This window comes from Alexandromys fortis, unplaced genomic scaffold, assembly GCF_014885135.2.
Source record: "Alexandromys fortis isolate MF-2015 unplaced genomic scaffold, M_Fortis_MF-2015_v1.1 scaffold_23, whole genome shotgun sequence".
NCBI classification, from domain to species: Eukaryota; Metazoa; Chordata; class Mammalia; order Rodentia; family Cricetidae; genus Alexandromys; species Alexandromys fortis.
The window spans coordinates 1,501,913-1,525,980 of NW_026067907.1; the positions used below are offsets into that span (position 1 = coordinate 1,501,913).

General features: G+C 43.0%; 1 protein-coding gene across 9 annotated transcripts in view; it reads left to right on the plus strand.

The window, feature by feature from the left end:
• Positions 1–24,068, plus strand: part of Esr1 (estrogen receptor 1) — a 343,514-nt gene that overhangs the window by 293,203 nt on the left and 26,243 nt on the right. For all 9 annotated transcript variants that reach the window (XM_050135642.1, XM_050135643.1, XM_050135645.1 and 6 more), the window contains one exon: positions 10,168–10,301. In XM_050135642.1, coding sequence (XP_049991599.1) covers positions 10,168–10,301 — 134 coding nt within the window. The remainder of the gene's footprint in view (positions 1–10,167; positions 10,302–24,068) is intronic.

Genomic DNA, 24,068 nt, shown 5'->3' on the forward strand with positions numbered 1-24,068 from the left:
TCGAATCTCTGCCTTCAATTTCATTGCATGCTCCAACACCTGTTTTCTGCCTGGGGCCACATTTACTGTTTTTCTTCTTTCCCATCCCCAGGGACTTCACTTCCGGCCCACAGACGTATGCTTCTCTCCTTTGGTTTCTCTGAAATGTCAACGCTCCTGACCCTTTCTTCTGGCCTTAAATGTCCCTCCTCCCTGGCTCTTTCCCATCTCCTGGCCTGTGACTCCTGTGTGCTCTCAGCTGGCACATCTTTCTCCTACATGCATTGCTCTGAGGTGATGTCTTTCCTTCCCTCTGTGTATTTCATCTCTTCTGGAAATGTCCAAAGCTGATCTACAGACACATTGTTCCTCTGAGCTCCAACTCCACCATTTCTCAAGGTCCCTTTGGATATTGCAAGATCTATTTGGAAGTCTAAGTCTTACATCCTTTTGGCTTTTTCTACAGAGATAAAAATGTCATTGGGTCCCAAGAGGTTTTCTATTTCTGAGTTGGAAATAAGTCAGGACGGGGAAGAACCAGACACTCCTAACCTTTTAGTTACTTGAGTACAGTAACTGTTTCTTAAATCAGATCCTTGTTCAACATAAGCATTTTCTTCGGCAGGTAACATTCTCATTGAGACACCTAGAATCTTCTAGTTTCCCTATCTGTCTTCTATGAGGTTTCAAGTATTGCAGACTCAGTATGTGCTGGAGAAAAGATTAGGAAACACAAGCCCATTTCTTAATTAATATGCATCATAAAGATGACCTTACCAAGTTCTTCTTATTTTCCATTGGCCAGAATCTAGTGGCCCTCCCATCCCCACTCTCAAGGAGATGGAGAAGTGTCGTCTATAAGAAAATCGGGGAGGACAAGGAAAAGCATTGGACAATCCATGGCTTGTGTCACAGTTCTCTTGTCACTAGCAAACATCAACCCCATCCCCAAACAGAGCTCACTGGTGACACAACTGAGGTGACGCACGGTCACACCCAGATACGCCATTCATCTCAAGGATGTCTTGGCAGTGGTCTTTCCTCTCAGGTGTGCTAGCCTCACCCACAGCCCACCCAGTGACCCATGAAGGAGCAAGCGCAAAACTGCTGTCTCAGAAATGTTTATCCAGAGAAAATGGAGGAAGGGCAGGCTCCATGTCCGCCTCCCACAGACACCATGGACTCTGAGAGGTAGACTTGGGGTGATTTCTACGCTGAGCATCTGCAAAGCTCTTTGGTCCTGGGGAAATTTTGTTCGCTGGGTAAAATGTCCAGATTTTCTCTCAGCCCAATAAGTGGCCTGGAGTTCAGACTTGCCATTTGTTTGACAGGAAGGGCTATCACAGAACGCAGATGGCTTCTCGTTAGTTCCATGTATTGAAACTTAAAAGCACTGAAAGTCTTTTTTTAGACATTATTTTTAGAGTGCTAATTTTGTTTTATTATTGTTCATTTTTAATTGACATGTATAAGATTTGTCTATGTCTCTGGTGCACAATATAAAGTTTTAGGATATGTGTACACAGTACAGTGGCTAAACGAAGCTACCTAATATAAGCATTGTCATATGCAATTATCACATATAATAGTGAGAACACTTGAAACCTACTCTCGGGTACTGTTCCTTTGTACATATACTGCTGTTCAATGTGACACTCATGGTTTTTGTATTTAACTGAATCTTAAGTCCTTTGACTAAGTACCCTTTTCCCAGCCCTGGGCAACCATCATTCTACTCTCTGCTTTTAAGAGCGAGCCAACTTTGGACTCCACGTGCATGTGAAATCTGGTGGTATGTATTTTCTGTGCCCGGTTAAGACTTAAGCTAATGTTCTTCAAGTTGATCCATGTTGTTGAAACTGACAGGGCTTCCTCCATTTTTATGGCTGAGTGGTATTCCGTCACGAATATATATTTTATATATACCACATTGTTTAACCATTTCTCAGTTAATGAGAACTTCAGCTGCTTCTACAGCCGCCGTGAGTAATGCTTAAAAGAACAAGAGAATGCAGGTGTGTAAGCATCTATCTAGACATGCCCAGAGGTGAGGCGATTTGGTCACACAGTAACTCTCTTTTCCTCTTGATTTGGAATCTCCAGATTGCTCTCCATAGATGCTATGCCAATATTCACTCTTACCAACAGCGTGTAATGGTTGTTTTTTCCCCCTCACCTACAAGTCTGGTGTGTGTGTGTGTGTGTGTGTGTGTTCAGAAGAGAAAGTCAAAGGACACTGTTCACCTTATTTTGACACAGGCCTAGAATTTGTCAAGCAGACTAGGCTGGGATATTGTTACAGTCACCTCTCCAGCACTGAGATTTCAAGTATACTACCACCGCATGCCTTTTCAAACAAGTTCTGGGGTTTAAACTCGCATCCTCAGAGTGGCAAGGCTAACACTTTCCTGACTAAGCCGTCTCTACAGCCTCAAGTCTGATATTTCCTTTCACTTCTTAGTCATCACATTTCCCTCACTCAGTTTGTTGTTGGCCACCTTAAGAATGGTGACACAGTGTGGATGGGAGGCTTCTTTTATGTCATCCTTTGCCATAGGACCGAGGGACCGTTGTCTCTCACTGTGGAACTCTGAAGAAAGCCCAAATCTATAGATGCTCGCATTCCTTGTATACAATGATGTGATGTTTGCATGACCTCTTCCTAGCCTCGCACATCCTTCTCATCTTCAGGGTGTGACTAGTATCATCTGCTGCAGATGCTGTGCCCATAGTTACTGTGCTGTATTGTTTAGGGAATAACGATCAGGAGGAAACCTCATGTTCAACACAGAAGTTTTCATTACAGACCAACAGTACAGTAGAGGGTTGGTCGGCTCTTCAGGGTAGGAGCGATGGGCATGGAGAGACGGTTGCTCTTGGTAAGCTGAACAGTCCTACTAGGCTCTCATATGTAAGGTCCCTTTCGAATTCATCTCTTTGTACTTGCTTTAAGACAGAAGTGGTTAACATTGGCCTGCTTGGGAGTCCGTTCATCTTTGGTCACCCTTCATTCCCTCCATCCAGTTCTTGGTTGAAGATTGTTTCAGCTCTACCTGCACCCACCCAGCTCTTGTACTTCCTTCCTATTGTCATAAAGCCAGTGCCTGCCACCATTCTGACCACTTCTCCAGGAAGGCAGACGTCCTTCCATGTTACTTCAGAGCAATTAGTTTGCAGTGTAGTGGCAGGACCTTCCCTTGTTGTGTTTCTTTATGGTCACGTGACCATAAAGAAAGCAACATTGTGCATGGATCCTATTCTTCTTCAAGTACGAATATATTTCTTACTCTGCCTTGACTTAGACATTTCTAATTGGACTTATAGTCCAATATGGATGACTCTGCCTCTGTGTTCAGTCAGGAATGAATAGCATCATTGGTTCAGAGCCACATAAGTTGGTAAACACTGTCACCAAGATTCAAACCCAGGAACTGAATTCCAAATCACTCTCGTTTGAAAGGTTGCCTTGCAAAATTTTATAACATTCCAATTTCAATACTTTCTTGTATATCATACATAATGCAAATCGCTCAAATGTATGAATATTCATGTAATTGGCATATTTCACATCACAGGCTTCATGCACATTGCATTAGAAATGCCTGTCTTTAAATACAGTTGATCTTGCTTCTGCTGATTTTAAATGGGTTCTTAGTTTGTAACTTCATTTTCTAACCATGTTGTACATTTTATTTTCAAGACAACTAAATTAAATGTTTTATGTTGATCTCCTTGGTCTTCTCAGATTCCACTTGTCGTTTTGCTTTGACACAAAGAGAGCTTTCCATTCTGTAGGATGAAATGTACAAATGCAGCTTGGGTCGCTAGAACTCTTTATTTCTCACTGGGATGAAAAACAGGCTTTCAGTTTTATAGCGGAGAAACTTCCAGAACATGCTATGAGCAAATTCTCTCTCAAGCCCTGCTTCTTTCCCCATGACTTAAGAGCAAATGGACCACATTTGAAGTGAGTAAGTGGCAGAACACGGCTCCCCACAAGGGGATTCCAAGGTGCACTGAAAGGCACACTGATATGATGCCTGATGGAGCTGGTCCTTGCAGGATGTCACGTCTCACAGTGGGGGACATAGTCTGGTCTGCCTGCTAAACTGCTCCTCTGATCTGTGACTGACACTGTGCTTTCTTTAAAAACACAACTTGTTTTTTCCCCATGCCCCGTGGTTTCTCAGCCTCGAGAGTATTTCATGGGTTTAGACTAATCTTGTCTTACAGTATCATAACTTCTAGATTCTTCGTTATCATCCATTTCTGATACTCCGACTGCATCTGTTCACTTGCAAACTCAATTAGAAGGCTTGGTCTGATTTTCTCTTTGATTAGTGTAGAACATTCTGGCAGGACCGCAATGTGCAAGGACATCAACCAACAGGGCTGACAAGAGCCGGGTGACAAGAGCCTGCCTGTGCCTTCAACATCCACACAGATTTGTGCTGGCACACTGGTTGATACACAGCTTATTAACCGGATCACCAAGCACGAACCCTCATCCATAGGTGAGCCACATCATCATCCAGCCATCAGGACTCAGCCAGGGTTCTGTGATGTGCGGAACATATCAGTGGGACCGTGGGGATGCATCATTTTTATTTAGTTCGCAAGAGGTAGATGGCTCTAGTGTTTACAGAGTTGCTCCCCTTGAAAAGGGAAGCGAGTTTGTTCTTATGCAGTTGCCAGTATAAGCTTCTTCTTGCCTCTCATAGCCTGGTGTAGACAATTTTAGTTCCATGTCGTTGAATATTCCCCAAGGAGCCCTCAAAGTTCAGACTCGGACTCCTTAACATGAAGCATGTATATTTGTGCCACAGGTGGGACACTGCGATTTTGTCTCTGGGGCTAGGGGTCATTATGTGTTCCCTCAACATGCCCTAAACACACACACACACACACACGAGAACTGAGTTGAGAATCTGAGTAACGCACCATCGCTGCTCTTTCACAGGTACTGGGGAACAAGCATTGTGCATCTCCAGGTAATAATTACCCGTTAGGAATAACAGGATAGTCATGCAGAAGGGGCAGGAGGAGTTAAGAAAAGCTCCTCGGGGGACTGTTGAGAAGGGGGAGCTGCTAAGCCTCTCCTTTCTCGGTTTCTGAGCTGAACTTTTGCTCACAGCGGGTGTGTTCAGGCTCCCTCCCACACCCAGGCTCCCTCCCCTGCCGCTGTGCAGTCTGTTAAGTGAACAGAGACTTTATACTGAGAAAGGAACATTTCTCTATTTTGGCTGTGAGTTGTTATTTTTAAAGCTTCATCCTCCAACCATTTCCCCCATCCTTGTTTATTCTCCTCACTAGACAGAAGATGTACGACTTTTTAAAAAAGGAACTATGTACCAAGAAAAACCCACCCGTGGTCTACACTCTCCAGCCACCACCAAAGGATCCTTTGATGTGATCACCAATAGCATCCCAGGGTCCAAGAGTGGAGCTTCCAAAGGTTCCTCTTCCCTTCTCCTAAACCCCCAACCATCCAGATTTCCCATCTACATCTAAGTACAGGTGGCACTTCTGATATTCAGGCTCAGTGGCCAAGCACTCTCTTAAAGACACATGCCTTTATTTATCAGGCTTTCTCTGCCAGATACTTAAATGCTGTCCTTTGTGCCTGGACTCTCCACTGCATGTGAGAACTCGGTAAAGTTAGTCTGAGACTATTAAACCAGTTGCTTGACTTTCGATCCAGATGGCATTTGGGGGACTTGCTTTTCTATGTAGAGGCTCTAATATCTCCTAAAGGAATATATCCATCATGTGGTATTTGCCTTCCTCCTTGCCATCTTGTTTCCATTCTTGACATGTTACCAATACTCTTGCCTTCCTTGTCCTACTCTGATGTCTAACCCAACAACTGGTACCAGTTAAACCTTGTGGAATGTGTTAACATAGAACAAGAAAGGAAGATAAAAGAAATTGTGCTGTTGATATTCTGTCCTCTGGTTGGTAGAGCTGTATGGTTTGATTTACCAGTTTGGGTCTAAATTTTTTATCAGAAAAATGAGAAAAAGCAACATGTTAACCTGCTAGATGTACATAAATGTATCAAAAATCCCTTGCATATTACAAGTCAGCATTATAAAGTGACAATAAGTCCCATAAGTGACAGTAATAAAAATTGCTTGCTACCTGGAAGAAAAATACTAAGCTCAATCCTATCTTACCTGTTGAACCAAAATAATACCCGAAGGCTGGTTGTGCCATGATCATATGAAAATCTCATAAAGTCTGCTTCTTAAATGGATGACTCTATGGTATTTAGCTTTAGCTCAATAGAGTTGTCAGAAAGATGAAAGTATCTCAGATGATCAAAGGTTGATACCAAAATAGTGCAGAACTTCAACTAAGGAAGCATAAGAGAATTGTCCTATGCTATCAGAACGGGGACTGACTCATTTTATTTTAAAACTATCAATAAAAAGTTTGACCTGCAAGGAGTATTTTGTAGAAGAAAATACCAAGAACAAAATCGAAGGAAATATATGACAAACCACGAAAGATAGCTCTAACGCAAGACTAATGGCTGCAATAAAGAAAGAGTTCTTAATAATCAATATGAACATGACTGACAACCCCGAGGGGAAATGAAGGCGAAGGATAAGAACAGGAAGGTCAGAGAAAATGTCACGTTAACATACTCCACAGGGCTGCCAATGTTGCTCCATAGTAAAATAATAAATCATGTTCTTAACCTGTGGGAAGCCTACATATAAACCTCCGGGTGAAAAGAAAAAAAAAACTTTTTCTATCTATTTTGTATTTATAGATAATAAGCTTTTTGAATGTTATATTTAAGTAGCTCACCAAAATCAATAAGCATATCCTTTTACCTGGGAATTCCATTTCTAGAAGTTTGTTTTGGAGCTCTCTGGACACGACGTCAGAGACAAGCATGAAGATTACTTCTTAATGAGCTGTTGCCTCAGCACGATGCCTGAAAGCAAACTCCATGCCAGTGAAGAAGGAGGGGGCCCGGAAGATGTTCGCCGTGTCCTGCTAGCAGTGTTTTGGTCAGCAGTGGGCCACATGCCCAACGTGGTCCCCCAAGACCGCATCACTCAGAGCCATCACGGCTAGCTTACTTAGACAACACTGCCTGATTACAGATGCGTTCCTCAGAAGGTGTTCCCATCAAATGACACCTGACTGCATGGCATTGTGTTCAGTGTTAAGCTAATCCTCTCTTGAGAAGAGTAGAGAACTCTGAGACTAAAGCAAAACCTAAGACTCACGGTGCATTTGTGATTATGTTTGAATTGCTTGTATGTTTTATAAATGTTTGCTTATAGATTATTTTTAACTTTTTTCTGTATTTTCAGTTCTTTAAATACATCGTGCCTTAAAATGAATTAATTTCTCTTATATATAGTATCTTATTTAATATCTGAAACAACCCCATAGATAAGCTACAGGTGCATGTGATAGCCCCTTGAGATTGATCATTTACTAGTCGCTAACACAAATTTTTTTTTGATTTTTTGAGACAGGTAATTCTTTTTTTAATTGACTTTATTGAGCTATACATTTTTCTCTGCTCTCCTCACTGCCTCTCCCCTCCCCTTCAACCCTCTCCCGTGGTCCCCATGCTCCCAATTTACTCAGGAGATCTTGTCTTTTTCTACTTCCCATGTAGATAAGATCCATGTATGTCTTTATTAGGGTCCTCTTTGTTGACTAAGTTCTCTGGAATTGTGATTTGTAGGCTGACTTTCTTTGCTTTATGTTTAAATACCACTTATGAGTGAGTACATGTGATAATTGTTTATCTGGGTCTGGGTTACCTCTCTCAAAATGATGTTTTCTAGCTCCATCTACTTGCCTGCAAAATTCAAGATGTCATTATTTTTTTCTGCTGTGTAGTACTCCATTGTATAAATGTACCACCTTTTCCTTATCAACTCTTCAGCCGAGAGGCATTTAGGTTGTCCTGGGTCTGGCTATGATAAACAATGCTGCTATGAACATAGTTGGGCACATGTTTTTGTGGCATGATTGAGCATCCTTTGGATATATACCCAAAAGTGGTATTTGTGGGTCTTGAGGAAGGTTGTTTCCTAATTTTCTGAGAAATTGCCACACTGATATCCAAAGGGACTGTACCAGCTTGCATTCCTATTAGCAATGCAGGAGTGTTCCCCTTACCCAACAACCTCTCCAGTATAAGTTGTCATCAGTGTTTTTGATCTTGGACATATCAAGTATATGATATATAAGGTATAAGAATGGAATCTCAGAGTTGCTTGGATTTGCATTTCTCTGATGACTAAGGGTGTTGAACATTTCCTTAAGGGTCTTTCAGCCATTTTAGATTCCTCTGTTGAGAGTTCTCTGTTTAAGTCTGTACTCCGTTTTTTATTGAATTATTTGTTCTTTTGATAACCAATTTCTTAGTTCTTTGTATATTTTGGAGCTCAGACCTCTGTCTGATGTGGGGCTGGTGAAGATCTTTTCCCATTCTGTAGGGTGCCGTTTTGTCTTGTTGACCATGTCCCTTGCTTTAGAGAAGCTTTTCAGTTTCAGGAGGTCCCATTTATTAATTGTTTTTCTCAGTGTCTGTGCTATAGGGTTATATTTAGGTAGTGGTCTCCTATGCCAATGTGTTCAAGTATACTTCCTACTTTCTCTTCTGTGAGGTTCAGTGTGGCTGGCTTTATATTGAGGTCTTTGATTCATTTGGACTTGAGTTTTGTGCATGGTGATAGATATGGATCTATTTTCATTCTTCTACATGTTGAAATCCAGTTATGCCAGCACCATTTGTTAAATATGCTTTCTTTTTCCATTTGATATTTTTTTGCTTCTTTGTCAAAAATCAGGTGTTCGTTGGTGTGTGGATTAAAATCTAGGCCTTCGATTCAGTTTTATTGGTCCTCCTGTCTGTTTTTATGCCAATAACAGGCTGTTTTCAGTACTGTAGCTCTGTAGTAGAGTTTAAAGTCAGGAATCGTGATGCCTCCAGAAGTTCTTTTATTGTACAAGATTTTTTTTTAGCTATCCTGGGTTTTTTGCTTTTCCATATAAAGTTAAGTACCATTATTTCAAGGTCTGTGATGAATTTTGCTGGGCATTGCTTTTGGTAAGATTGCCATTTTTACTATGTTTGGTTAGAGTTACTCCAAGATAGTTTATGCTATTTGTGGCTATTGTGAAGGGTGATGTTTCTCTGATTTCTTTCCCAGTCCTTTTATCATCTGTGTACAGGAGTGATACTGATTTTTTTTGAGTTAATCTTGTACCCTGCTACATTGCTAAAAGTGTTTATGAGCTGTAGAAGTTCCTTCGTAGAATCTTTTGGGGTTGCTTATGTAAAGTATCATATCATCTGACTTCTTCTTATCCCTTTGATCTTCTTTTGGTATCTTATTGCTCTAGCTAGGACCTCAAAAACTGTATTGAATAGAAATGGAGAGAGTGGACAACCTTGTCTTGTTCCTGATTTCAGTGAGATTGCTGGCTAACACTAATTCTTGAAGCTGAGTCTATAGTACAAGATAAAATCCTGCCTTACCCTGAGTGACATAGATTACATGGAGTTGACCAACAGTTCCCAACTCTTACAAATTTATTCCCTCTGTCCTCCTCAAGTCCATGGTAAGGCATGTCTCTCTTCCAATCATGCAGTCTCTTTTCCTGAATTAGTCCTGCATCTCTTAGGGCAAAGTTGAATGCCACTGACTAAACCAGCCTTCACGTGCCATTCCATGTAGCATCAGTGACACAGTCTATAGCTGCTTTGGTTTTCTTGGTCCCAAACAGCATCCCAAAATGGATGGAGGACACTGCATATGATTGAAAACCCATAAGCATCTTAGGATGCAGGATCTTTCCTCGTCTTTATCATATGTGCAATGTCTAAAATGTAGTAGCAGCTTCATCATCACACCCAGACCATAAGTATCTTTGATTACCCATAAGCCAAGAGAAGTCCACATTTAACACAACAGATTTGGCCGTTGGACATCAGAACTCTTGTAATAATTTTAAGGTTTTATTGATTAAGAACATTTTTCTCTCTTGCCTTCTCAAATTTAAATGGATGCTCACATTCGGTGAAAAAAAGTGGGTTGCCGATGTTCACTACAATTTGGAGGCTGGGAGAGTTTTATGGATGTGAACCTGACATCTTGTGCATGGTTTTCTGTACCTTAACGCTTTTTAACCTTTTTTTTTTTGTAGGAACCAGGGTAAATGTGTGGAGGGCATGGTGGAGATCTTTGACATGCTGCTGGCTGCGTCCACTCGCTTCCGCATGATGAACCTGCAGGGAGAGGAGTTTGTGTGCCTCAAATCTATCATTTTGCTTAATTCTGGTGAGTCGCTAACCTGAAAGAATTTGATGGTGGGTTTCTGGGAGAACTGTTTACTTGTAATTTTCTTTTTAACTAGAGCCAATTTACTCCATATAAAGTATAATGTTAGACATTGAAAGAAATGACATGTATTTGAAATAACCTGTCATCATTCTAATTAGAGACACAGAACCATGTTGATCAAATATGGTATGTGAAAAAATGTTTGTGTGTCTGTAGATAGTTTTACATGCTAAAATGGAGCCAGACCAAGGAGCGATCCTTTCAAGTTATGACGCAGGTCCTGGAAGCACAGCTCAACTGTGGAGGGTGTGCTTAGCAGGCTCAAGGCCCTGGGTTCAGTACCTAGCACCAATAAGAAAAATGATGTCATCAAGATATAAAGAAAGAGTTATTGGAAGCAGAACATGTTTCTGGTTAAAACTGATTAAAGGTACACTTGGCTTAAAGTTTTAGAAAAATAAAATAGATAGAACCGTCCTCAGCTGGAGGACCACGGAGGGCTACAGACAAGGCTTCTGAAAGGGTCCTTCATTCAGGTGGAATGGTTCCGAGTCCTGGGCTCTCATCCCTACACAGCCCTCAGCTGAGGAAACCAAGCTAGGAGCCACTGCACTTGTATTTATCTGCTCTGTTTCTTTCCTCCTCTTTTCCTTCCTTCCCGTCCCTCCACTTTCCTTCCCTCCCCCTTCTTTTCCCTTTTCTTTCTTTCTTCTTTTCTCTGAGGTTGGCAGTTAGACATGGGTGTCACCGCAGGTCACTCAGATAGAAACTGTGGCTCAGCCTGAACTGGCACTCTTACCCTTTCAGCCCCTCCGAATGCCGTGTAGATGCCCTTATCCAGGGCCATCTGTCCCGCAGCTCCATTTGTTGTATCTCAGTGTCACCCTCTCATAGAAATCACATCTGTTCTCAAGCCTGTGACTTCGTTTAGTTCCTCACACCATGCCTGGTCTCAGATTTCTCAAGTGGAGCCACCGAATGATCGTACCCAGAGTGAATCAGTTCTCCATCCCCAAGGCTGTCTCATTCTCATGACCCCAAACCCTCCCCATCTCCTCCCCCCCCCCACAATTTTCTACTTGGGTTCCCCATCAGCGCTAGGCACCCATATTCCTTAATAGTTATCACGGCAATCATCTTCACTTATCAACCGAGAAACGGAAATTGGGACTATTACTCTAGGCAAGGACTGAATTGGGGAGCGAAGTTCCATGGAAAACATAATACGGCGCGATGACCACTCGGAAAGTGATTACGCTGCATTCAAGTTCCTAGTCCCACTCACGAGCATTGTGCTTTCTCATTTGAGCCGCTTGTCCTGCGCGTTGAAGGGTCCAGATCCCACAATGGCTCTTTATTGGATGACTGTTCTGGGAGGAGAGCCACTCGCCTGCACGGCGCCAGGTCCCGATCCGGCTCCTTCTTCAGTGGAGGGCTGGCACGTGCGGACAGCCCGCATGTGGGCAATCTGCTAACTTCAGAGACAGCATGCCTGACAAGTGTTGGGAACTTCTTTTCTGTTTGTTTGTACTCCTACTCTAATCGGAAAAGAATACCCCAGAGACAGGAAGTTAAGTTGTAGAATAAGCCCAGTGGATACCTGTGGTCCTAAAAAGAACGGTTTCCCACACACATACGTGACTTTTCCTACAGTTCTGTTGTTTCTGCTCCATCTTGGGGACGGAGAACGGTGGTACTGATGCATGTTTCATATTATTGCAAAAATTAAAGATGAAACACTAGATTTGTGGGCTCTGAATTTTTATAACCCAATGGAATAAAATGTTAAGGTCTCACCAGAAATCCTTTGTAAGACTGACCCGGAGCCTCATCCTGTATTTCCTACTCCAGAATTGGGGTCCCAGCTCAATCTTTGTGATTGGTCAAGCCTTCGCCCCCTGACTTTTTTTCCTACCCTCCATCTCAGTCTGTATACATGCTTGCTCTTAAAGGGGCGGGACACTGTTTGGGAAATAAAAGGCTGTGTCTACTGCAGAGTGGACGGTTAGCGTTTTGTGAGATGATGGGTAGCTGCTTGCCTTTGCCATCAAGGTCAGTACTGCTGGCTCAGGAGAGCTGTAACAAGGCAGACGCAGCTGCCCAGCCCAGACCGGCAAATCCGCTCTTCTCACCACAAAGTGAGCAGTGTTCTAGAAAGACGGGCCCGTGCCTTGCACAGTTCCTCGTGTCTGCTATTGTTCCTGGAAAAGCGGAGCCAAAGACGACGAGACTCTGAGACACAATGGGCCAGTACTGGGAAGCCTTTTCAGAGTGGAAAAAAAAAGAAGTCTGCCACAGATGGTTACTGCTGTCAATTACCGCCCCAGCACCCTCCCTCCACCCCACACTCCACACACGATTACAACTCTAGGAGTTCCAGATGTTTCTAAAACCTTAACCAACTCACAGCTTTGAACTGGGACAACTCTTGACTTCTCATGAGATTGTGACTCCAGGAACCTCTGACAAAGGCCACACAGGCTGTGACTCAGGGAACCTGGGTAGAAGATGGCTGCCCATCTCTGGCTAAGCCTCGGGGGTTGGGAGGGAGGCAGCTCAAGTCTTGTGCCGATTCTCTGTTACTCCGTTCTGAGAGTTTGTTCACAGTGGCCTTGGTTTGGAGGCAGAATCGGGAGAAGTGAAGGACTGTTTTGAGGGCCTGTTTAGAATGTCTTTCTAGAAGCCGCAAGAGGGTCTCCAGAGGCTAAAATTCCCACAGAAGACCTCCTCGCCACTGTTTAGGAGGAGACAAATCCTGTGTTAATTGGAATGATTTACTTGCTTGCAAAAGCTCAGGATCATCCACAGAACAATCACTGATCCCGCATCGAAGGAGAGATGTGGTCTTGGCTAATGCAGACAGGCCTTAGCGAAAGTCGGTGCCAGCTTCAAAGCTTTCTGAGAACTAACTGGATAGAGTCCAAGAGGAGGGCAAGTAGGAAGAGGACAGACAAACTCAGGGCAGGAGCCTGCAGAGGAGTGGAAGTGAGAGGAAGGGAGGGCATGCTAGCCACGGGAGGAGGCTGAGAAGCACCTGCTGCACCTGGCTGCACACCTCCTTCTGTCCAGTGTGATGTCAGCTCCCTTTCATGATCATTCAGACAATCCCACTGCCTCCAGTTCCAGCTCCATAGCGAGTCCACCTTCTCTGGACTGTTTGGCTTATAGGTAATGCATGATCTAGCCCTTCGATAGCTGCCCAATTTTATTTCTTTCCTAAAAGTTCTCACCCATTTCTTTAGTAATTCTGTATTTACAACAGTCTTGCCGAGGTCTTCGTGTCAAACATGCCCAAATGAATGTTCTGATTTTGTGTGGGTTTTGTCTCTTTAAGCAGAATCATTCTCTTTCTTTATATGTGTATTTCCCAATTTCCATAAGAATGGTTTGCTGTTCATTTTGTGTTTCTCGTGGTCTTGGGGCCACGTATTGTCAACAGACATTGGCTCGTGTAACCCCTTAATAGATGCTTGTTTGCTGAACATTGCAGGGGCCCGGCCTGGAGAATTGTCATCTTTCTAGGCTCTTCCTTTCACTCGGAAGTACATGCCTTCCCTGAGTTACTGAGGACAGGGGACAATGACGTAGACATGGAGGATACAGTTAGCAGAGCACAGAAGGCCGTGTGCCATGAAAACTCTCGTTGTAAGAGTGAGAACCTGGATTCAGCTGAATGGATCTCCGACTTTTATAATGAAATGTTTCAGTTCGAAATCCCCCAGGTAGGCTCCCCAAAAAGTGGAGAGATGCGAGGCTAATAGTAGCAGGGACTGTAGCAGCTACCTGGAGACTTTGTAAATAGTAAGGCTTAATTGACGCAGGATGACCTTGATCTTATGGGTTTGACCTTGTGTTGACAGACCACAGAGACAAAACTGCAGGATCCCTGCAGGGCACTTAATCTGTCTCTTCTTAGCCTCACACCCCTTCCAAAAACTCCTGGGCAGGTTGCTAACCGGTCAGTGAGTGCTTTACCAGCCTTGGAAAGTCATGTATGTGCAGTTAAGCCTTCAATTCAACTTATCAATTATATCTATCATAATGACTAATTTTTGGAGCCACCTTTTACCCGCACACACATGCACAGGCGTGCGCGCTCCCCCACACACATACACCCTACAGTTCTGTATATTGTTTTCTAGAGAACCTGTCTCACTGTCATCTCATCTCAGTCTCTGCCAGCTTATCCAGCAGATCCCAGATAGTTCCTCTAGTTCCTGCTTCCAGCACTCTCTCTCCTGTTTGTCTTACTCCATGACCCACAGGCCAGTTCCGGCTACCCAGAAGCCTCAGTCCATCACCACCAGCAGGCTTTCTGGTTGCTCCTGGAGTATCTCCTGCTGTTGAAACTTGACACTCTTGATTGCCTATTCGCCCCAAACTCAACTTCCACTGACACTTGTCTTTCAATGGAAGAAATCCTAAAAAGGAATAAGAACTAATAAAACGGACAGACCACTGAAAGTCCAAGGGAGAAAAGAGTTCGAGAAACCAAATGACAAAAGCCGCTAAACTGTGTAGCTTTGGTATTCATTTAGGGATGCAAGGCAAAGTGAAAGAAGAGCATGCATGTCACACATACATTTTAAAAGCATAGCAGCTGTCTTCTGTTGCCTGGCTCTGCTGTGCTAATATGCATGTCCTGTTTTCATGGTGCCTGATGGAAAGATGAGGCGAAGCTGATGCAATCCTGTTGGCCTTTGCTGCCCTCATGAGCAGCCGCATTCTTGTTAGAGAAACATTTAATTCATGATGAGTTATAATAAAGTTTCCATCTCAGAGAGGCCCCCACCCCCGTCACCCCGTTCTGGATTATTTGTACTCTGTGTTATTAGATTAGACAGCCACTCGGAAGCATTTAGATTTTCAAGTTTAGAAATAAAACAATGATTTAGAGAGGCTCTATGATTAGATAAAAGAACATTAAAAAAAACCCATATTGACTTTTAAACGTCAAGGATTCATTAACTCTCCGCAGTCAAAAGTTCCTGACAAGAACGGGCCTGGGAAATAGCACATGGACACATCGCCAGGATGCCGGTGCTCTCGCATCAGAAAAGATTCTATTATCTCTTGACTTTTTTGTGATGCCGAGCATGCTCACCACAGAGTCTGCTTACTGTCATTATTTTGAGATGAATGGCCCTTCATGGTTGCCAAGTGGTTCACTGTCGGTCCCTCTGACTGAATTCTGCAGGCAGCCAAGTCCTCTCAACTTTTGAAGCCTTTCTATTGTGACAGTTTCTGATTCAACCTCAGAGTTCTTGGGTGATATGGTTTCCCACAAGTGGGCTGTGACCTGCCCTCTGTCTTTGGAACAGTCTCAATTCAGAAAATGGACTTGGCTGTTTACTTGAAGGGTGGAGACCCCTGATAAGCTCTTTGCCTAACTCTAATGGGTCCACTCGTACCTAGAGAGCCCAAAGCCTCACAACTGTCATGGCTGCTGAAAGAATGTCTGTAAGGGATGTTGCCCTGCTCCTTGCCTGTAAACACAGGCGAACGCTAGTGCGTGTTTTCCACAGCCTCCGAATACAAGCACCTTCCATTGTGTCTTTATAAAGGAAACGGCTTTGTTCTTTTCAACAGAAGAAATAACAGTAGCCATTATTATAAAGTAAACCACTGACGGAACACTGGAGGCTGCAGAATCCCTGCCATTTTCAGTGAAGGATCCATTCATGCGTTGAACGTGCTTTTGCGAGTAGACTATGTACAAGACTGGGATTGGTAGCTCACATAGTGTATACTGTCACAGAGATCTCTTGGAGCTTCTGAGACGTGGGAGGGCCAACTGTATGGGTTACTTTTCTCACTATTTTGATAGATACTTGGCAGAAGGAAGTTGGGATTTATTTTGCTTCACAGTTTAAGGGCACAGCCCATTGTGACAGGAAGACGTAACACCAGTAGCATGAGGAAGCAGGTCACATCGCTGCCGCAGTCAGGAAGCATTGATGAATGGATACGGTGCTCAGCTTGCTGGCCCTTTAAATTCACTTCCAGACCTCAGCCTATGAGATGGCACTACTCAGACTCACGGAAGCTCTACTGTCTTCAGCGAAACATTTTTTTTTTTTGGAAACATCCTTATAGATACACCTAGAGCTATACTTCCATGACTATTCCAAATGAATCAAGTTGACAATCAAAAATAATGGTCACATTGGTGTAAGTGCCTGCAGCCTACAAAGGAAAACACAGAGAGTTCTGGGTTTGCAGATGACGTGTTAATATTTAAGCCCATTAGGAGATAATAAGAGGAGGGTGTGTTAACTTGACTATGGTGTGCACAGATGAAGCTTTGGAAAGGTGTCTGGGCTTAGATAAGGCCATTAGGATGGCACCGCTATAACTGGCTGGTGGCTTTATAAAAAGGAAAGACAAGGATGGGAGTATCCACACAGGTCCACACACTTCATATCTCTTGCTATGTGATGCTTTGCACTACTTTGGGTCCTGCCAGCATGAAGACCTCATTATCTATAACCCCCAACCCTCGGACCAGAGCTCTGAGCCATAACGGACCTTTTGGGTTGTAGTTTACCCAGACCATGGTACGCTGTTAGCAACAAAATCACAGACCGACAGACTTGCAGATATTTGGTTCCAACAAATAGGTCTGTTAACAAGTAGCTACTGAAAGTATGGGAGCAGCTTTGGGTCAGGGCCAGGAGTAGAGCTTGGGGAGAACTTGGAAAAACAAGTGGAGAGGGTCTTATCTACTGTAAGGGGGGCACTATGGGCTGTCTTAGGAAGAATTCCAACTACAAGAATAGACAGTTGGGAAGATCATGTAAGAGAAACGGCTAACCTCATTGTTATACTATTAAAAGAACTTCAATACATAATGCCTAAGCCCTAAGGCTGTAATGAAGGCCAAAGTTAAAAAATGATGGAGCAGATTGTTTTATTTTTGATTGTATGTGCATGTGCGTGAATGGGCACTGCGTGTGTGTGCATACGTGTGTGTGTGTGTGTGTGTGTGTGTGTGTAGGTTTATGCATGTGAGTGTAGTACCCATGGAGGCCTGAAGGGGGTGTCAGATCTCATCAATCCGGAGTTATAGGCTGTTACAAACTGTCTGGCATGGGTGCTGGGGACCAATCTCAGGTCCTCTGTAAGAGTGGCACTTGCTCTTAACTTGCTCTAAACCATATCTCTAGCCCCAGTCCATATGTGTGTATAGTCAGCAAAACCTGTTTCTGTATTGAATACCACTGTAGTTTGTAGTGAGAACTAGAAACAAAATCAAGTAAAGTAGAAATAACTGAAAACTTCTTAGCCTGGCTAGGGAAAGTGCAAAGAGAAGAAGATGATTAATATGCATACAGCCTACCACTCATGACAGAGCTGTGTGGGGGTTATATGGGACTGTGCTAGCCCATCAGGGGATGCAAAGAGGTGCTGAGAGAGGCTCAGAAATCCAACCACAAGAGCACATTCATTTTAGAGGCTTAACCCTTGGGCAGTGGCCATGGCTTGATTGCCTGCATGACTTGGGGATTGTATACCCTGATATCTTTTCTGATAATGCCATCATGACCGTGACTGCTATGGCTCATGGTCTAGGCATGGCCTGTGACACCAGCAGCAGATCCTGGAGGCAGATATGTTGTGGTAGGTTTTCAGGTGTGTTGAGTTATGAGGTCATGGCAATTTCCACCAAGACTTCAAAGGAAAGCCAGTGAGGCCAGGCAGAAACATACTGTAGGTCTCAGCTGCTGTTTGATGTCCCTGGTTAAGTAACTGATAGTGGGTCTTAGTCGTGTGGCTTCACCAAGAGCCCCAGAGAGGTAGAACTGTAGCAATGTGCAACAGTCACCTTGGAAAAGCTACAAGGGTTGTAACAAGTCAACCTGAAAGAGTTGTCATGTGGCTTGTGACCTACATGGTTCTAGGTACCTAAGACCTTGGGGCACCACAGTAGCACCCAGATGCTGGGCACGAAACCTTTAGGTCTGATGTCTACCCTGCTGGGTGTGGGCCTTTGTTTGAACTGTGTGCTCCTTTTTACTTTCTGGTCTCTTTCTTTAGGGACAGCAATGGCTACCCTGGGTCTTGTGGCTCCTTTGTACATGGTTCCCACCTCATGGGCCTCATGATTTGATGAAACTGGCGGATGCAGCAGGAAAATGATTCTTTTAAAATATAACTTTGAGATAACAAACTTTTAGATAATTAACGACCATAAAATTTACAGAAGAATATAAAATTACCCTGAAGGTTACCAGCTATGTTGATGTCTCAAAGCATCATACCATGGAATCGTGAAAGAGCTAAGAGCAAGGGACTGCAGACCCGAGTTCCAAGCTCCTTCCTCCCACTTCTTAGTTGTGCCATTTTAGACAAGCTGCTTAACTGTTTGTTAAGCATGTAGCAGACATTTTCATCTGCTCACGTGGTAGGGTTACTGTTAATGCAATTTAGCATTGAGAATAATACCAAGTGAAACTAACGCCTGGTGTTGGATAAGAGAATCTTTTCCTCCTGTAGTTTAGGTGAGTATTTTCACAGATGGTCTTGTGTCATTTATAGACATGGCTTCCCCTGCGAAATCCTTCCCTAGGTGATTTCAGTGTTGCGTGCATACCCCAAAGTACTCCTATGCAGGACTCAAAGCTATAGGCCCATTGCCTCGAGTGGTCTCTTGATTGACTTAAGAGATGATGACCATGAGATGTCCCAGGCTGCTAGTGGCACAACAGAGTGTGATTTTAGTCAACATTTTTCTTTTGTAAATAGAAGAAGTACCTTCTAAAACACCAATTAAAAACAACACTCTAATAGACACTGACTCAGAAACAGATTCCCTTTTCGCTGTCTTGAATGAATATGATATAGTGTACATAACTGTGTGTTCTGCACTTTTCTGCAGAGGGCTGTGCTCAAGTCTGACCACAGCCACACCAGCATGAACATGAGAGGAATTCATTGCACCCCAACACTGGAGTAGATGGCGGTGCTGTCACTAAGCGATCAGAAATGTTTAGTTCCACGGTAGTCCCATGTATACAGTGTGGCCCAGCATTGAAGTGTCATACACGACTTGAAAGCTAGAACTGTGTTTATGTTTACATCTTTTAATCACAGTTATTCACGAGTATTTTTTCCAAAGTAGGCTTAAAAATCGCATGTACTTGTTCAGGATGTATTTAACGCATTTCACTTTTTGAACAATTAAAAGTCATTTTTCTTTTATTGATATTATAAGTGATGCTTATTTTATATGTTTAGTGATCTTCTGCCCAATTTAATTTTTGGTGTGCACATTTTAGTAGAAGTGCATTTGCTGAGAGAAGGAGGTCGTGGCCATTTGTAAAGCCTTGACACAAATTGCCTCCTACTCGATGAATGCCATTAGATTGCCCCTCACCAATCACTGAGAAAGGACTCCCATAGCCATATGCTATTGTGCTTTGCGGACCATGAGGCAGGAGAAAGTTGCCAGAAGGAATAGAGAGCTGCTAGCCCCTGCTGGTACTCTGAACACCCACAGTCTAGGATTCTGCATATGCTATCATATGAACACCTCCTTTGCAAGCTACCTTTACTCCGAACTGAACTTGATGTTGCATGCAGGTGCCGTCTAGTTTTGTGTTGTGCACAGACACCATGTCAGTGAACCACCCTTGTAAGCAGTCAGCATGTTTACGTGGCAGGCTCTCTCAGGCCTTACATTCTACCACTAGTTTTTTTTTATATAGCTTTTTTTCTTGTTTTTTTTTTTTTAATTACTGTTTTTACTGAGCTATACTGATTTTTTAAAAAGCATTATTTATGGATGGAGCTAGAAAACATCATTTTGAGTGAGGTAACCCAGACACAGAAAGACAATTATCATATGTTCTCACTCATAAGTGGTTTTTAAACATAAAGCAAAGAAAACCAGCCCACAAATCACAATCCCAGAGAATTTAGACAACAATGAGGACCCTGAGATCTAATCTACATGGGAAGTAGAAAAAGACAAGATCTCCTGAGTAAATTGGAAGCATAGGGATCTTGGGAGAGGGTTGAGAGGGAGGGGAAAGGCAGGGAGGGGAGCAGAGAAAAATGTAGAGCTCAATAAAAATCAATTAGACAAAGAAAAAAGACATTATTTTCACAGAGCAAGGCAAGTAACTGAAAACCTACAAGCACATCATTTTAAATTACTCTTTGGAGTTAGAGAACCAGACATCCAGTGATGTTGCTAACTCTTGGATCTGGGACTTCCTGGGATGAATGTTGAAATAGGAGCGGCGGGGCTGCGTCCCCAACACCCCGGCCGCTTGGCTAGCTTATGCCCGAAATAATAACACACAAACTGTATTCATTGAAACACTGCTTGGCCCATGAACTCTAGCCCTTACAGGCTAATTCTCGCACCTGGACTAGCCCATTTCTAATGATGTGTGTAAGCACCCCAAGGTGCGCTTACCGGGAAGATTCTAACCTACGTCCATCCTGGGGAGCTTCATGCGTCTGCCTCAGAGCGCAGAGCTATCGTGTCTATCCGGCAGAGCTGAGCATGGCGTCTCTCTGGGAGCAGAGCAGAGTCTGACCTCACTTCCTTTTCTGCCCAGCATCCTATTCTGTTTCCTCCTCCCATCTATCTTTTAACCTATCAGGGCCAAGGAGTTCCTTTATTGCTTAACCAATGAAATCAACAGATTGATATATGACACTCCCACATCAGATGAACATTCCATTTCCTGGTCATCAATGAGCTTGGAAGAAACAGTTTGACACATGACCTCACCTTAAATGCAGCTCACCCTTTTCTGTTAAAGGATTCAAACTGTGCCCTACCTGAAATCAACAAGTCCCTAAGGATCAAGTGGACTCTGCCTCTCTGTTCTCTGCAGACAGAAGTAGCCATGACTCTGAAGGCCAGAGTGTCATGAGGAAATCACTGTTTTCTTTAGAATTAGTGTTGACAACTGCGGTGAGTGACACCCAGAATGTCAAAATTCTTTCTATAGTGACAGTCAGAGCACTGGTCCTTCTGGCTGGGATGGCAATGGGAATGAGTGAACTAGATGAGCGTCTGTGCCCTGTGAAAGCAGAACACATACGGTCTTCTATAAAAGCTGTCTTGCTGTGTGCCCTTCTGGGGTTCCCCTCCGCATGTGCTCGGGAAACCACATCCTGTCAGACTATGAAGCTCGTCTGTCATTAGCTGTGCAGCTCAGATTATGGGTGACATCTCAGAATTCTTTCCAGCTGAGAAACCACTGGATAAATTTCCAATGGCAATTGGTTAGCTTCATTTCCTGCAGAAACCGCAGCCTTGGAGAGTTTCAGAAAGACGAACCATCTTAGAGACGATGGAAATATTATGAAAAAAGTAATGAGTACTATCTCCTTGACAATCTCTGTGTTCTTTGAAGGACCCATTCGCCAGGTGTATTTCCCACTCGACACCTCGGGTGTTGACACAGTCTGTGAAATTATAGGAATGAGAGGCACTTTTTCTGCTTTTCAGAGCATTTTTATTCTTTACCGGGTACCCAGTGCTGGAACTTGGAAAATACGGAAAATACAGCAAGAAAAACAGTCTCTGAAGCCATCACAATTTCACCAGAGGAAGTAACCATCATTAACATTTAGGGTAAAAGTCTCTTCTTAGAGAGACTCACAGAAGCCAGGAGGTGATCTCACACACACACACACACACTCTCACACATTTAATACTATCATGTGAGAGGCAAAGACAGGCAGATATCTGTGAGTTCAAGGCCAGCCTGGTCTACATAGTGAGTTTCAGGCCAGACAGAGCTATATGATAGGGAGACTCTGTTCCAAAAACAAAACAAAACGAAACAAAAAGAGACTCATAGAAGATGCCCACTCACATCAATTCCTTGTTGCCATGCCATCCACTGGTATGTTCTCAAGAGCAGAATTGCTCCTAATATTTTTTGCTATTAAAATTACTGTGATCTCAAATGTCCAAGGAGGGAAGTCTGTCAGCAACTCTTTCTAGTTTCTTGCAAGCCTTAGAGCTTAGAAATTCTGTGTGGCATTTGAGTCCTGAGCCAGAGCTGAGGCTTCTAGTTCAGACTGGGCCAATTACTTACCAGCAGGGTGAGTGACTCAGTCAAAGGGAGAACATTTGCCATTATGGAAACACCCTGCCCCGCAGCCCTTGTGTTTGTAGGCTGCCTCCCGTGCTTCAACTCTCACAGTCTTTGTTTCCCAGCAAGTAAAATGTGCTTTGCAAATATTTCTTGAGTTTTTGCCTGTACTGGGACTGGGGAAATCGTTCTGTTGGTAAAGAACAACTTGTAAACACCTCCAGTAATGTAGCAGGATACAAGATGAACTCAAGGAAATCAGTAGCCCTCCTGTATACACAGATGATAAATGGGCTGAGAGAGAAATCAGAGAAACATCACCCTTCACAATAGCCACATATAGCATAAAATATCTTGAAGTAACTCTAACTAAACAAGTGGAAGACTTGTATGACAAGGACTTTAAATCTTTAAAGAAAGAAATTGAAGAAGACACCAGAAAGTAGAAAGATCTCCCATGCTCTTGGAGAGGTAGAATTAACATAGTAAAAATGGCAATCTTACCAAAAGCAATCTACAGATTCAAAATGCAATACCCATCAAAATCTCAGAAAAATATATCACAAACCTTGAAAGAATGGTAATCAACTTCATATGGAAAAGCAAAAAATCGAGGATAGCTAAAACAATTCTGTATGATAAAAAAAACTTCTGGAGGCATCACTATCCCTGACTTCAAACTCTACTATAGAGTTATAGTTCTGAAAATAGCCTGGTATTGACATAAAAACAGACAGGAAGACCAATGGAACCAAATTGAAGACCCGGATATTAACCCACACACCAATGAACACCTGATTTTTGACAAAGAAGCAAAAAATATCAAAATAATAGCCTACAGAATGGGAAAAGAATTTCACCAACCCCACATCAGACAGAAGTCTGATCTCCAAATTATATGAAGAATTCAAGAAATTTGTTATCAAAAGAACAAGTAATCCAATAAAAAGTGGAGTACAGACCTAAACAGAGAACTCTCAACAGGGGAATCTAAAATGGCTGAAAGACATTTAAGGAAATGTTCAACATCCTTAGTCATCAGAAAAATGCAAATCAAAACAACTCTGAGATTCCATATTACACCTGTAAGAATGGCCAAGATCAAAAACACTGATGACAACTTATGCTGGAGAGGTTGTGGGGTAAAGGGAACACTCCTGCATTGCTGGTGGGAATGCAAGCTGGTACAGCTCCTTTGGATATCAGTGTGGCTATTTCTCAGAAAATTAGAAAACAACCTTCCTCAAGACCCACAAATAACACTTTTAGGTATATATCCAAAGGATTCTCAACTGTGCCACAAGGACATGTGCTCAACTATGTTCATAGCAGCATTGTTTGTCATAGCCAGAACCTGGAAACAACCTAAATGCCCCTCGACCAAAGAATGGATAAGGAAAATGTGGTACATTTACACAATGGAGTACTACACAGCAGAAAAAATAACAACATCTTGAAATTTGCAAGAAAATGAACTGAGCTAGAAAACATCATTTTGAGAGAAATGACCCAGAAAGACAATTATCATATGTACTAACTCATCAGTGGTTTTTACACATAAAGCAAAGAAAACCAGCCTACAAATCACAATCCCAGCAAACCTAGACAACAAAGAGGACCCTAAGAAGGACATACATGGATCTAATCTACATGGGAAGTAGAAAAAGACAAGATCTCCTGAGTAAATTGGGAGCATGGGGAC